This window comes from Eschrichtius robustus, chromosome 8, assembly GCF_028021215.1.
Source record: "Eschrichtius robustus isolate mEscRob2 chromosome 8, mEscRob2.pri, whole genome shotgun sequence".
In the NCBI taxonomy this organism is placed as follows: domain Eukaryota; kingdom Metazoa; phylum Chordata; class Mammalia; order Artiodactyla; family Eschrichtiidae; genus Eschrichtius; species Eschrichtius robustus.
This window is the reverse complement of record NC_090831.1, coordinates 122,613,410-122,628,968: the sequence shown is the minus strand read 5'-3', so window position 1 is coordinate 122,628,968 and position 15,559 is coordinate 122,613,410. Positions and strand designations below refer to the sequence as shown.

Genomic DNA, 15,559 nt, shown 5'->3' with positions numbered 1-15,559 from the left:
ACACACACATACAGTGTGTGTGTGTGTGTGTGTGTGTGTGTGTGTGTGTAATGTGTTACACTTACTAACTCACTTGACTTTCACAGCACTGCTCTGAGGGAGACACTATGTAACAGATGATGAGACGGAGCCACGACTGCCCCAGATCCCACAATCTGCAAACGTAGAAGCAGAATTCAAACCCATACGTTCCGGTTCTGCACTCCGAGCTCTCACTCAAGAGGCTGGTGGGTCCTGACTGGAAGGTGCTGGGACTCGGGATCTGTCCTCCTGCTCCTGGGGAAGGAGGCCCTCCTGGCTGTATGACAGGGACACTGTGTGTGAAGGAAGACCTACTCTGGCTGGGCTGGGCAAGGTTCACGTGACTGGAGGCAGAGAGACGGTCGGGACAGAGCATCCCAGGGGCGTGCTGAGGTGCACTGCTGCCCCACGGTGGGGTCACGGCGTGCCAGGAGCCCGGCTACCCTCAGGCCTCGGCAGATCTGTGGAGGTTAAGGGCTGCTGGAGTCCCTGGGCTGGGGGCCTCCCAAGTACAACCTCATGCATCTGCCCAGGTGCCATTCAAAGATAACGTTCTATGTGTGCCACGCCAGGAGCAATGTCGGGAGGCACTGAATCAGAAGACACTTGCCAGGAGAGTAGCAGTGGGGAAGCAGAGGAAGGGATACTCTGGAAGGACATGGTGGGAATAGGATGCATAGGACTCGTCAGGCTGGATGGCCCACAAGAGGCGGAAGGATGGAGCGTTCATGAATGAGGCCAGGCTGTGGGTTCCGGCGTCTGAGAAGCGGTAGCACCGTCAGAACAAGAGGGGCCTGGTTCTGGGAGCAGCGAGGACAATACAGCTTCCAATACGTTAAGTTTACGAGATGCCGGGGCATTTAGTTAAAGCTGTTTATTTTATTTTATTGACATTTTGGCTTAGTCCTCATTGATTTCTTTTCCCTGAATGAGTTCCTCAAATTTTTCTAGCTTTAAATCTCAATTCATAAAAAATGCAGCATTTGGAGTATGAAAAAGCCAAATTTTCATTAGCAATTGAGGACGGCCTTGCAATAATTAGAGAGAAACTGACTGTCCATGCTTTGCAAATGCACCGAGTGTTCTAGAGGTCTCTAAGCAGGGCAGTGGAGAACTCCGGGTCCAGCATCAGACACCTGGGTTCAGGAACCCCAGTTGTGCCATCACCAGCTGAGTGTGCAAATCACCGAATCTCTCTGCACTCCAGCCTACCACCTGCAGGAAGAGGGTAAGAATGGACTCTACCTTATAGACTGTGTGCTCTTGGGAATTAATGCATGTGAAACCCTTAGCACAGCTTCGGGCAGCCTTACACGGTAGCCATTAGTATGGAAACGATTAGTCAAAACCCCTGCGCGTGACAAAGGCCCACAGACACATGCGTGAGTGCTCGCAGGGGCCGGTGCAGGCTTGGGGTGTGAGTTACTGGATAGAATTGGGACCAGATTTTAACGCGGCAGTGGCTTGAGAAGCAGACGATACAGCATCTACCGAGGCGTGTTCCTGACATTCCTGACCAGCTAGAGGTGAGAACCATCCTCCCTGCCCACTGAGGAGAGGTTGGGGCATGAGAGTGGAGAACATCAGTGCATTAAATGGCTATTTAATCTGATGCAGGAGAAAGAAACTTAACACGTGACCTTCCAGAGAGCAGGGGTGTACACTTTTCTACTTCCTCACTTCCTGATTTAACTGTTTTTTTCTGATGAGAACGGTGACACGATCACTGAGAGCATTTGACATGTGTAGAAGAGTATTACCCAGGAGAAACAAATCAACTACCCAAACAAACAAAGATACTTTGTGCTCACATTATTGCTTTTTTTTTCCCTATCCATCTTTTCTACAGAGCTAAACTGATATTGTACAGTCAAGGCTGTATCATGCCTTTCTTTGGTTTCATATAATATTACATAAAAATTTTTTCCATGTCATTAATTACTCTTCATAAATATTATTCTTAATGGATACACGATATTCCATAAAATGGTGATTCCCTCTTTTACTAACCATTTTCTTAAAATTTAACTTCTAGGTCCTTTCCAATTCTTATTTTCACAAATAACATTATAAACTATGATGAACACCTTCATGCTGAATCTTTGTCTGATATTTGGCTTCTTTCTTCAGAAATAATTTCTGAAAGGGAAAATCCTAACATTTTTTTCCCACCCATCTTTTAAACCAACAGAGCATTGCCCAGAGAAGTTTAAGAATTTACTATTTTATTAACACTCAAGCTGAATTGGGTTAATAATAATAATTTTTAGTTCCCACAGAAGAAAATGTTGATCCAGTGCTACGACACTGGAATAGCTGTCAAAAAAGCCTGCAGGACCTACTAGAGAATGGACTTGAGGATACGGGGAGGGGGAAGGGTTAGCTGGGATGAAGTGAGAGAGTGGCATGGACATATATACACTACCAAACATAAAATAGCTAGCTAGTGGGAAGCAGCTGCATAGCACAGGGAGGTCAGCTCTGTGCTTTGTAACCACCTAGAGGGGTGGGATAGGGAGGATGGGAGGGAGACGCAAGAGAGAGGGGATATGGGGATATATGTATATGTATAACTGATTCACTTTGTTATAAAGCAGAAACTAACACACCATTGTAAAGCAATTATACTCCAATAAAGATGCTTAAAAAAAAAAAAAAAAAGGCTGCAAAGTTTCAATGGTTAAAGAGCAAGACGAGAGAGGGAGCCTCCGTGTCTCCAGCCTGTACAAGTCTCCCTGGGGAATGAGAGACATTTGCTCCGTGATAAACCTAAATATTTTTATTTGTAAAAAAGAGATCTTAAAACTCCAAGTATCATAGAACTCAAGTTTTCAGAGAGGAAATGGACTCAATGTTTGGCATGTTTATATGCTTTAGAACTGCTTAGATTTCTCCGAAAGATCATAAGTCCATTTGTATATTCTAAAATAGGATGCCTCTTTTAGTCGCACTGACACTCCTGGCTTAGTGTATATTTGGAGATGGTCCCCGATATTACAACACTGAAGGGCAGATGGTCCCCAATATTACAACCCTGAAGGGCAGAAGGCTAGGTATCCTCGTCCTTACCGGTGGGTTTGACGAGAACTGCCAGGAAGTCGGTGGTGAAAGAGCTGACGTAGACGAGGATGCAGGGTGCCTTGGTGGTGCTGAAGCTGAAGTGGATCTCCTCGCGGGCCAGGTCCAGGGCCCCATCCTGCGGGTCCCGGGAGTTCTCCGACCTGCCGCCCGATTCCTCCTTAGCACCGGACCCGGGCGCCTGGAAGTTATACCGCAGCCACATCCCCTCTTCAAAAAATGCACCCACATCTGTTGAAAAGGAAAGGGAAAATGGAAAGGTGAGAAGTCCGATGCTAATACCACCAACCATTTAACCTGGGTAGACAGTGAGCTTTGTCGTGGCCGCTAAGGCCGTTCCTGGAGGGCGGACCAACTCCAGGAAGGGACCGTCTACGCAGATGGACGTTGTTTCATCAACATGGATATGCTACCAAAAACAAAAAAGCAGTGTAACAGAGTATAGCAGTCTGTCAACTTAAAAAGTAGTAGCTAAATTAAGAAACGTTAACTCATACCAGAAAAAAGTTTCACGTTTAGTACTTAGACCAAATAACTAATTTCGGTTGAAGAGAGATGCTGAGAATAAAGGCAGTGGCATGGTTACGGAACTGTTGCCCGACACCACCCGCTTTGGCCAGACCCGCTTCCCTGCGCTGTCTCACAACAGGAGGTCCCGATAAGGAACATGGTGCTGCGGAAAACTAGCCGGGAGGAGACGACCAACCTCTTAGAATCCTTGGCGCTGGAATCCCTCCCCTCCTGGCTGAGCGATGCGCACGCCATCAGGAAGGACCCTGAGTCAGACCAAATACGGGCCAAGCAAGATGACCGGCCAGAGACAACCCGGAAACTAACCCCATCACCATAAAACCTGAGACCGCGAGCCATGTGGCAGAGCAGTTCCCCGGGGTTCCCTTACCCTGCTGCTCTCTGCCCGGGCGCCCCTTCCCAATAAAGTCTCTTGCTTTGTCAGTACATGTGTCTCCTTGGACAATTCATTTCCGAGTGTTAGACAAGAGCCCACTCTCGGGTCCTGGAAGGGGTCCCCCTTCCTGCAACCGTATCGCATGAACCACTAATTCAAGGAACTCATGGGCATCTGCTGAGAGATCGGAGTTGCTTTGGATGTTCACCCAGGAAAGCCCTTGGTGAAACCCTGATGAAGTCCTGGGAGGCTTTGGGTATAGTCTTCAAAAATCACAAGACATGAAGATAGAGGGAACTGGGTTCAAATTTGGTGCTGCCCTTAATTGGTTATGCGGCCTTAGAAGTCGCTTAGCCAGCTTCTCTAGGCCTCAGTATTTTACATGTGAAAGAGAAGTAGTAACAGTGAGAATTACAAAAGATAATTAAAGTAATTAGCACATAATAAATAGTACCTATTATTATTATTAAGAAATGAGAAGAAAGGTCACCCATTCTTCAGCAGTTTTTTCCTGTGGCCTAATCAATGCTAATTAGTTTTTAATCATTGCCTGGCAGACAAGCTCCTGCTACAGTTTCTCCATTGTTTGCTCCATGTTCTAAAATCACCTCCTGACTCCCTGTGAAAGGCTGGGGCACGCTAGCAAGGTCTGCTTGGCCTTCACAGTTACTGTTTCATTGCCTTCTGCACGTGCCCTTGAAAGCATTTCCCAAAGTACTTTGCCCGTGGAACCCGTTACTCTCGTAAGACTTGACATCCCTCTAAACTAACATTGCACAGAATGTATTTTGTGAAACATCCCGCTTTACATTATAATGAATAGGAGAGGACCAATTTTAAGAGGATTCTTTCCTCTGGGAATTTTGAAGTTTGTTCTTGTTAAAGAAGCCTAGCACAGAGAGAGCCAGCAGCACAGTGGGCTGATTCCGGGTCTGCAGTCAGACACCTGTGGCTAACCAACCCTGCTAACGTGGTCAGTGGCTTGAAACTCTCTAAGCTTCAGCTTCCCTCTCTGGAACCTGGGCCTCAGGTTGTCGTGAGGATTAAAGAACCCATGGAAGATACTTAGCCTGGTGCCTGGAATATATGATAAGCGTCCAATAAAGATTACTTAGTCATATTACAAAGACAGGTTAGCACTTTCTACTGAGGGCCGTAGATGCCACCCTGACCCCCACCTCACATGATCACACACGTGCACCACTCCACCTGGCACTGCTGCAGAGGCTGCCACGTCCCGCTTCCCACTGAGCTGTGGTGAAGAGTTCAGTTAACTACAAGCTCTCAACTGTGGGCAGTACTGTTCTCCTCCTGGCCCCCCACCCAAGGGCTTTCGCAAGTGTGTGTGTGTGTGTGTGTGTGTGTGTCTGTGTGTGTGTGTGCGCATACATGGAGGGTACTATTGGCATTTGGTGGGTGGGGGTGAAGCCTGCTGAGTGTCTTGTGACATGTGGGACTGTCTCACACAATTAAGAATTGTCCTGCTCAAAATGCCTAGAGTGTGTTCGCCGGGAAACACAGGATTAAACAGATAGTTAATCCACGCTAGTCACTGCAGACTCATCAGGATGTAAAGATGCAGCAAATGCATCAACGCCTTGAAGAGTCTTCTGTCTGAAACTGAGCAGGACCCTGTGGGGCTCCTGGGCACAAAAGCCTTTCTGTGTCCCCTTCCTTGGGTTCCAAAGTGCAGGTTCAAACAATTGCTGATCAGGGAAGGGAGGGGATGCAGAGACCAGGGAGGAACAGTCAAGAAACAACAGTGCAGCCTTGGGGCAGCGTCCTGGGTCCACCTCAAGGGATACACAGAACAGTATCTTTGCGCTCTTCTGCAGAACCAAGGCCCCCACCAAATGGAAGATGTCCACAAATGGAAGAGAAGGTCACAGCTCGCCCATCGTCACCTGACACCAGGTGATCTCTGGACTGAAGGAATGCGGGCCCTGCATGCACCCTCATCCTTATCAGCAACCCCGCCCCTCGACTGTGAAACTCCTCACAAACCCCCCTGGGTTGGGACACGCTGTTTTGAGGGCGTTAGCCCGCTCTGGCCCCCTTTGCCTGGCAAAGCAACAAAGCTATTCTTTTCTATTTCACCCAAAACTCTGTCTCTGAGATTTAATTCGGTGTTGGGGTACAGAGGCCAGATTCAGCTTCACGTCCAGCGGTGGGTGTAGAGGAGACACATCGACACTTTGAACACAGTGTGGTGAGAGTTACGGTGGTTTACTTGGTAGGTTATGTGAGAAGAACCCCCCTCTTACTGCCTGGAGGATCCTGAGCTGACTTTTCCACTCTCTCAGCAAAGAGAGTGGAATTGATCACCAGCCGCATGCCAGGCACTATGCCGGGTGCTGAGGTCACAATCCTTGTTCTCAAGGTGCTCTTGATCTAGAGGAGAATTTAGGCTAACAGACATCATCAGAAGGCAGTGTGCTCAGTACAGGATCAGGTTTATATAGGGGGCACTTGGAACAACAGGGGTACCAAGCCCTGTCTCCAGGGCTCCAGGAAGACTTCCCCAGTGAAAAGACATTGAAGTCGGGACCCAAAGAGCCAGAGGCGGGTCGCTATGTAAAGGTGAAGATGAAGACCAGCCGCTTTCTAGCTGAGGGCGCAGCGTGCAAACAAACTTAGGGGCCAGAGAGTCTGCAATGTGAGCATTGTGCCCCCCAGGTGAAATTCACATGCTCCTTTTTTTTTTTTTTTTTTTTTTTTTAACAATATCAGTTGTTCACACAAGACTCACTAGGCTCCCACTACTGCTGGGAAAACAGTGAAGGAGACAGAGGTGATCCTTACCCTCAGTAGTTCGGATCCTAGCGGGACAGATGGACATTACTAGGACTGGCTTATGTGACAGCGTCTAGCAGCTAGTGGGGCGGGGAGCATTCGGGGAGAGCAGGCAGGCAGGCCACCCGGAGCAAAGACACCAAGGGGTGTGTTTTGCCAGCAGAGAGGTTCTACCAGAGGATGCAGGGGTCAGCATCTGGGAACAGGTTTGGGCCAAGCAGGAGAGAAGAGGTAGACCTGGGGCCTGGAGAGAGGAAGGGAGGAAGGCTAGAGATCAAGGCTGGAGGGTTTGAACAAGCCAGAGGCGAGCAGACAGGGCTGATGCACAGGGAGGGAAGAAACGTATCGGGCCCTTGAAACTCAAGACTGAGGAGCGCAGCACCTGGGCCTGGGGGTGGGGGTGGGGGTTCTGAGCAGCAGAGGCTGAGGAAGCAGGTAAAGCCAAGGAGACCACAGGCACCTGAGCCACAGGTGCAGCGCCTCGCCGGTGAGACCCTAAGCTCCCTCGGGCCAGGCTCTCCCCAGGTATTCTGCTCCCAGAGAGAGGGCAGAACTGAGTCCCTGACAGCACTTCTCAACAGGCCTGGGAGTCTGTTAAAATGCTGGTACTCAGGCCCAGCCCCAGATTTTAGCTCAGAGGGTCTGACTCAGAGGGTCTTGAGAATCAGCACGTGTAAGAGGCGATGCTTAGGGACAGAAGAGTCTGAGGTCCTGGGAGCTGGAACTGAGGCAGGATAGTGCGCTCGGTGGGGCTGCTGGGCGGTCCTGTCTGGGGGAGAACTTACGCTTTTCTCAGATAAACTGGCGACGAGCATTCCAAGGCAGATCATAAAGGGAAATTTGGAAAGCTAGGGATTTTGGATAAACAAATACAAAATATGCCATAGAGAATACTTTTGGTGTATTTCAGAGTCATCCATCGTTAAGAAGCTTTAAGGATTCAAGCCAGTATTGGAGGAAGGGATATACCACGCTTAAAAGTGTTGCTCTGAAACCACATCGTAACCCAATTGTCAAAGCAGGGCCTGGGAGTGCTGTGAGCCATTTAAGGTTCCAAGAGGCAGAATTACAGCTGTTATTTCATTGTTTCAGATCTTTTTAAGGAAATGCCAAATCGGAGTACTGTGATTTCATTTAGGAAAGTAATATTCCCGTCCCTTCTGAATGAATAATTAAAATAATGCTTACTTCACAAGCCCCAAATAACATCTTTTCCCCCATTAAATGATCAAAAAGTTGATTTAGAATGCTTGATTTAAGGTTTTATACTAATGTGAGATAGTTTAATTTTTGATATTAATTTTTTTTGGATTAAAAAAATGGTAAATTTTGGGTCTAGTTATTCTAAGATATATTATGAAGGAGATTTGTTGAGTTATGTGTCTCAAAATTTTGAAATACATTATGCCAGACTTAGGATCGTAAAGGTCACAGGGGTCTTGAAGCAGACAAGTAATCTTGTCTTAACCATTTCTTGGTCTTCAAAACGGATCATATGTAAATTACCCCTGATTGTGGAAAGTAAGTTTGGAAATGTTTGAAATAAAATCCACAAACCATACATCCCAGAAAAATACCACAAAGGTATTTTCCCCTTTGTCTAACCAAATCCCTGATGCTCACAGTGGAAAAACAAACAGCTGGCACCCACCCCTGTAATTAAATTTTTCCTCATCTTTTTCTCCTCCAAGTTCTATGATTCTATCCCTTTTGTCTTTTCACTTAGGACATGTTTTGCAACCTATATTTTTTAAATAGACATGATTCTTTCTGTTCTCTAACTTCCCCCTGAGGACCCGGAATTGAAAGCCCCCAACTCACAGATGGGTTCTTTTCCAAAAGTTTATTTTAAAGTCAGTAACTTGCAACTTGGAACTATTTTCCCATAGAAACAATGCTTTAAATGATGGTTGGTTTGCCAGGAGAGTCTACAAATGCTGAATCACTCTGGATGGGTAATAAAAGATAATTGAAGAGTGCCACTGTGTATTAGTAATTAAAGCAGAAACAACAGCAACAACAACTGTTAAGGTGTATTGTGAATGTGAGAAGCCCAGGGAACCATGTTGCCACAAGGCTTTCATCTAACTTATCCAGGAGTGTGCTGGTAAACGTTACACAGCTGGCTCTCCTGGGGGGAAACCCTGATTTGTGGTGTCTGCCTATTCCCATGGTGTAAACACTCCCACCTTGGCTGATTTCAAGCGGCCAATGTGGCATCACTAAGAGATGATGGAGTTGGGAAGAGATGTTCACAGTTGGTCTATCAGCCTGTGTGAACTGCCTTCACCCACTGTCACTGACCCAGTCATTCAAGCAAACCACCTTTACTGAGCCCCCATCTTGGCAGGTGTGTTAGGCTGCTCAGGCTGTTATAACATATTACCATAACTGGGTGTTGTAAACAACAGAAATCTATCCTCACAGCTCTGGAGGCTGTAAATCCAAGATCGAGGCGCTGGCTGGTTCAGTTCCTGGTGAGAGGTCTCTTCCTGGCTTGTGGACACATTTTCTTGCCATGTGTGCACATGGCAGAGAGAGAGAGAGCTAGCTCTCTGGTCTCTACTTCTGAGGGCACTAATCCCATTATAAGGGCCCCACCCTCATGACCTCATCTAAGCCTAGTTATAGTCATCCCTCGGTATCCATGGGGGATTGCTTCCAGGACGCCCCTTGGATACCAAAATCCTTGGATGTTCAAGTCCCTTATATAAAATGGCATTGTATTTGCATGTAACCTACATACATATTCCTAAAAACTGTAAATCATCTCTAGCTTACTTATAATGCCTAGTATAATATAAACACTATGTAAATAGTTGCTGGTGCATGGCAAATTCAAGTTTTGCTTTTTGGAAATTTCTGGAGTTTTGTTTTTTTTTTTCTAATATTTTTGATCCATGTTTGGTTGAATCTATGACTGTGGAACCTACAGGCATGAATGCTGACTGTACCACCAAAGGCTCCACCTCCAAAACCACAGCACTGCGGCTTAGGGCTTCAACATATGAATTTGGTTTGGGGGGGGGGGAGTGCAAACATTCAGCCCATAACAGCAGGCTTCCTTCCTTTTAGCTCCTGCTGTAACCAAACTTTAATATTTGCTTCCTCCTTCCTGCCTTCCAAAGCTCTCTTCTACTTTGTCCCAGTTACCCTGGATCCTGAAAGCTCTGTTCAGCCTCTATAAAATTTAGGAGAAATTTCTGCAGAACAGACACTGCAGCCCCAGACTCAGGGTCATTAAACTCTTTCATGGCTGAATTCCACTGATCAGAATGATCACTCTCATTAACTGTTTTTTAATTATTATCGAGTAAAAAAAGTTAAGTGAATTTTATGGAGCTCTGCTTCTAGAGACCTTGGACGTCACCCTTCTGCATGCTTCCCAATTTTGAATCAGGCCCGGTTCCTTCCAGGGCAATCTGCAAGGCTCAGTTATGTTTAAACTTATTTCCTATTCTACTCCCAAGGCCCCGCTATCCTGAAATACAGCCAGTTTCTCTCCTGGCCTTGTATCGGCAAAATCTGCTTTTTCTCTCCAAGTGTACCACTCTGAATTTCCCTCCTGACTTTAAAAATTCTGTTTCTTTGATGTTTTCTTTAATTTACTATAATCATTTTGGGCCAACAACATTGGACGCAGATGGGTTAATGTTCACCTCTACTTATTCTGTTTCCCCAGGTGAATACATGTCTATTGTAGCCATTTCCCACCATTCTTTCTAAAGGTCAGGGCACTGCCAGGTCAGTTTGTGTGTAATAAACTTCAAGTGTCTGAATCCATACAAAGGAGAAAAATACCAAAGAAAAATCTCATACATTTAGCCTGAATGGTATGTGCTACCCATGAGACACAGGTGTGAAGTTTATTAATGGAAACACATCAATAAACTATATGTTCTATGAGTTGACTATGTAGGAGCCAGGGGGCCTTCTCACTTGGAGTTTAAGAGCCAACAGCACTGAACAAATTTACTACAGTCTTAAACAGGAAGACAGTCTGCATCCAGAATTTCCAGGGTCATGCTCCTGAAACTGTTAATAAGCATTACTGGCATATATGGCAGTTAACAGGTTAGAATGTTTTTGGGAGAGCAAGGGAGATGAGGATGCCACTGCAGCAAACTTCAGCTGAGACATCTATAAGGGATTAAGGTGGTACCAGCGGAGGGCAGGAATCAAGAGGTGTGGGGTTTAGTCCTGATGTTGCCACCAAGTAGCTCTATGACCCTGGTCAGGCAAGTCACTGAATTGCTGTGGACTTTAAATCATTCTCATCTTAAAGACTGAACCCATACCGATCTGGCTAGCTCCCAGGCTTTCCCATATTTTCTTTCAAATATTTATTAAGTGCTTTATTTAAGCCATGAAGCTATTAGATGTTGAACAGGGAGTAAATGATATTTAAGTTAATTACGGAGGGAGAATGAGATGTAACTGGGATTTGGGGGTAGGGAAAGCATTCTAGGAAGAGAAAAGAGCATGTGCAAAGGCCCTGAGGAAGGAGGGAATATTAAGGACCAATGCAATCAAAGTCAGGATGGCTAAAATTTGGGGGCAGGTGGCAGGAAGAGGCTGGTGACAAAGGGAGTGGCCTGTTGAGGATTTTTTTGGTATAGAAAGTAATGGGCAGCCCTGAAGGGGTTTAAGTAGAGGTGACATAATCTGATTTGCCATTTTAAAAGATCATTCTGGCTGCAGTTTGGGGAAAGGATTGGAGGGAGCGGAGAGCATGTCACTCCTGAACTTAAATTTCATCCCTTTTCTTAACATTTGGGATATCATTTGGAGGGGGAGCCACTAGAGACATTTCAGAAAATCTGTAAATCTTCTGAAACTTCAGGTGAAAGTAAGTAAGTGTGTATGCACTTTTCTGGGGAGAGGGTTAATAGTTTAAATAAAATTTCATGACCCCAACCCCTCAAATTTGAGGAAAAAATAATAAAAATGAACTCACTCCTTTCTCGCTCAAAATGATCCACTGAGGTGCTCAGTGTCGTCAGGCTCTGTGCTGGATGATGACTCAAGCCCCAGAATGACCTCCCTTACCCTCACTATCTGGACCTGCTGCTTCCTAGTGTTGGATGACTGAAGCCCCAGAATGACCTTCCTTACCCTCACTATCTGGACCTGCTGCTTCCTAGCTGCATCTCCTGTGCTCTGCTTGTGGTCCTGCCTGATTGGCTTACTGGCTTTCACACCTCCACTTCCTTCTCATCCCTTCCATTCTATTCCTTACTCACTATTCCTGTCAGGGTAAGCACCAGCTCCTTGCTAAGAGCCCCATGCAGTGTACAGAGCTCTCCTAAGTGCCCTCCCAGCTCTGTGTTACAACTTCAGTCCAACGCAGGTAACCTTGTTCGCATTGAACTGGTAAACACTTCTTGGACTCTTACTCTAGGCTAGGCCCATGCTGATAACAAGAGCAAACATACCGAGGCTTTTCCGGGAAGGAGTCCGCAGTTGGTTGGGAGACCATCAGGGGAGCAGAGCTTGAGATTTAGAATCACAGTGTGTGTGGGCGGAAACAGCAGGGGAGAGACGGGCTCTCTCAGGGGTGGGTGAGGGAAGGTCTGGATGACACGCTAGGAAGGGGACTCTGAGTTGGGTACCGACAAACAACCACGTATCTGCGAGACTCGCAAGGCGGCAAGGGTGCTCCTGGGGAGGACGAAAGCGTGAACAAAGCACAGAGGAGCGGAGCGGCACGGGGTTCGGGAACTTCTGTCAGCGCGTCGCAGCCTCGCTGTACTTTAGAAAAATATGTCTGCGGCAAACTCTCAGAGATTCTGACTTAATTGGTCTGGGGAAAGGCCTGCCTGTTGGTATATTTCAGGTATATTTCAACATTTCCTGGGATGACTCCAATGTAATCCATTTAATCGATGGACCCCCCGAGCTCTATTGCTCTGGGCGTTGGGTCTAATTCAGTGTCAAGTGCGGGGTGGCAGCTGGCAGAAGGTGCCGGTATGAAAGAAGGCACAAGGGAGTCTGCAAAGGGTCTCCAATCACTTGTTTTCAAATCTTTTAGAAGAACACTATACTTTGAAATAATTTCAAATGTAGAAAAAAGTTGCAAAATTAGTACAAAGAACCTCCATATCCTAATATCCAGACTCCCTAACTTTTAACATTTCACCACATTTCTGTGTGATGAACACACACATACACATAATATATATGTATATGCAGACACACACACACACACACACACACACACACACACACACACACACACACACACACACACTAACTCCTGAAACCATATGAGAGCAAGCTAAGTCAAGAAACCAACAGTAACACAATATTGTCCCATTTCTGGGAAAAATGTATATACAGACACAGGTACTTATATACACACAAATAGCTTTAGAAAACCATCTTGAGGCTATATATACGTGTATGCATATATATATATATTTCCATGTAGAAAGATTTTTGCAAATAACCAGGCAACATAGGGGGTCCACCTCACCTCTTTCATCCTGGGAAGGAGGAGAGGGGAGAGAAAGGGAAGGCACGGAAGGGGCGAGGAAGCTGGGAGCTGAATGCCTGAGTTACACATCTGGATCCTCACTAGAGTGTGAGCGTTTTAGGGTAAGAACTCTGCCTGGTAACCTCAGCCAGCCCCTGGCATCCAGCAAATACACAATAAATATTTTCTGAATTGAGTTGAATAGAATTTGAATTTTTTTTTTTATAGCAACAGTATATTCTTTAACTAGTTGATCTGCACTGACCTTCCTTAGCTGACAATTTTTTCAGTCTCATTCCCTTTGTAAAGTGGGCTTCTTGAGAGAAATGCTCTTCCATCAACTTAGACATAATCATTAATTAAAAGAGAAGTTTATTAATGAAAGTGTTACGAGAGGCATTCAGAATAATGTATCCAAAAGAATTAAATGACTTACAGCTTAACAGATGTTCTTAATTTCTACTGTTTTTTCTCCCTTTTATTGACTTGGTAAGTGGGAACATATTTTGACAGATTGGTTAATTGGCTGAATAGCCTTAACAGGCAAAGTTGTCCCCAATCAAATGTCTCTGCCTCATTTTACCTCTGCTCTGCTAACTTCATCGTTTGCTTCATCGTTTGCTATGAAGCTACGGCTATTAGGAATTATTTGTTTCTTTGTAAATTTATTTACTTGCATAATTTGTGCCTGTGCCAGATAAAAGGAACATTCTATTGATTCTATTCACTCTGTTGATAAGTAGCAAGTTGCTTCTTCTTTGCTCTATACTTAACACTACACATCCCATATTTTCTTGCTTGCTCAGCTGATCTGAAGAGCCAAATAGAATTCTTGACCATAGGGTCCCTGAAGACGAGCACTGTTTTTAATTCACTGCTGTAGCCACAAAATCTAGTGAAAGGAGGCGCTCATTGGAAGTTTGTTGATTCAGTGAGTACACTCTGGAATTGGAGCCAGATACACGTTTACACGCCATAAGGAAATGAGCTTCTATTGAACTCCTGCTATGTGTCAGACACAAAGGGCAATTTTTATGTATTATTTAATTTAATTTAATTTAATTAAACAGCATGTTTGAGATAGATGCTATCATCCTAATTTTACAGATAAGGTAACAGATATTGGGGAGTAATTTGCCCAACATCGTCCACAAAGTGATTTGTTTACCAGCTTCTTGTTTAGGAATTTTATATATTTATTTATTTAAGTTTTTATTGAATTTGTTACAATGTTGCTTCTGTTTTATGTTTTGGTTTTTTGGCAGCAGGCATGTGGGATCTTAGCTCCCCGACCAGGGATTGAACCTGCACCCCCTGCACTGGAAGGGGAAGTCTTAACCACTGGACCGCCAGGGAAGTCCCTTGTTTGGGAATTTTAAAAGGAAACAATCAGGTGACCACTGATTGTTTATTACCCCCCAAACATAAAAATACAATTGATTCTTTAAGTTGATAAAATTCTGTTTTCTTTACCAGCTAAGACCTTAATAGAAAAGAATGACCAGAAAATCCACAAATGTCCTAACACTTATGATAACCTTTTGTTAATATTAAAATGATTTCTATTTTGATTTTAAAAAGCCACACCTCAAGGTCGTGGTTGACTGTAAGATTTGAGACATTCACATATATATTTCTTGAAATCCAAAGCCATTCCCATTTGATGATTTTTTTTTTAATAATTAAAGCAGGGTATATCTTTTGAAACAAGTTATTTTTCTTCACCAAGGAAGGTAAAAGGAATGACTTTGCTTATTATTCCTCCTTATCTCAGCCATTTTGTCTATGTGGCTACTTTATCTGGTATGCTAATAAGCCTCGAGATTTGTTGAAATGTTCTACCTAGCCCTGAACTGTTCTTCAACCAACAGAAACCATCCTCAAACTATCTGCCATCTTTAGAGAACATGCCACACTGCACAGGCAGCTTTAATGTGGGTCAACTATCACAGCTGGAGTCTCACTCATCAGATGGGAAGTGGCCTCCTGTGGACAATGTTGATGGTTACATAAACAGAGTGATTTAAAGAAACTCATCTAGGGTTGCTGTCTTGAATGAGGCATGAATGTATGAAGTATTAGAAGCTAGTGGCAATCTACTTCATGCAACTCAAGAGCAAGGTTATATCCCAGTAGAGTTATCTGAGACCTCACAGTATTGGTGGATATTGAGCAGGTAGGCCACACTATGCCTTTTGAAAAAAAAAAAAAAGATGCTTATTGAAAACTGTTAATGATGCCACACAGAATCCAGAAGTGGACAGGCCAAAGGCCACTGGGCTCCT

At 45.0% G+C, this 15,559-nt stretch overlaps 1 protein-coding gene across 1 annotated transcript in view; it reads right to left on the bottom strand.

The window, feature by feature from the left end:
* The window catches only part of CNTNAP2 (contactin associated protein 2), a 1,784,833-nt gene that overhangs the window by 167,874 nt on the left and 1,601,400 nt on the right, over positions 1-15,559 (bottom strand). Inside the window, exon 19 of the mRNA XM_068550150.1 lies at positions 3,091-3,330. Coding sequence (XP_068406251.1) covers positions 3,091-3,330 — 240 coding nt within the window. The remainder of the gene's footprint in view (positions 1-3,090; positions 3,331-15,559) is intronic.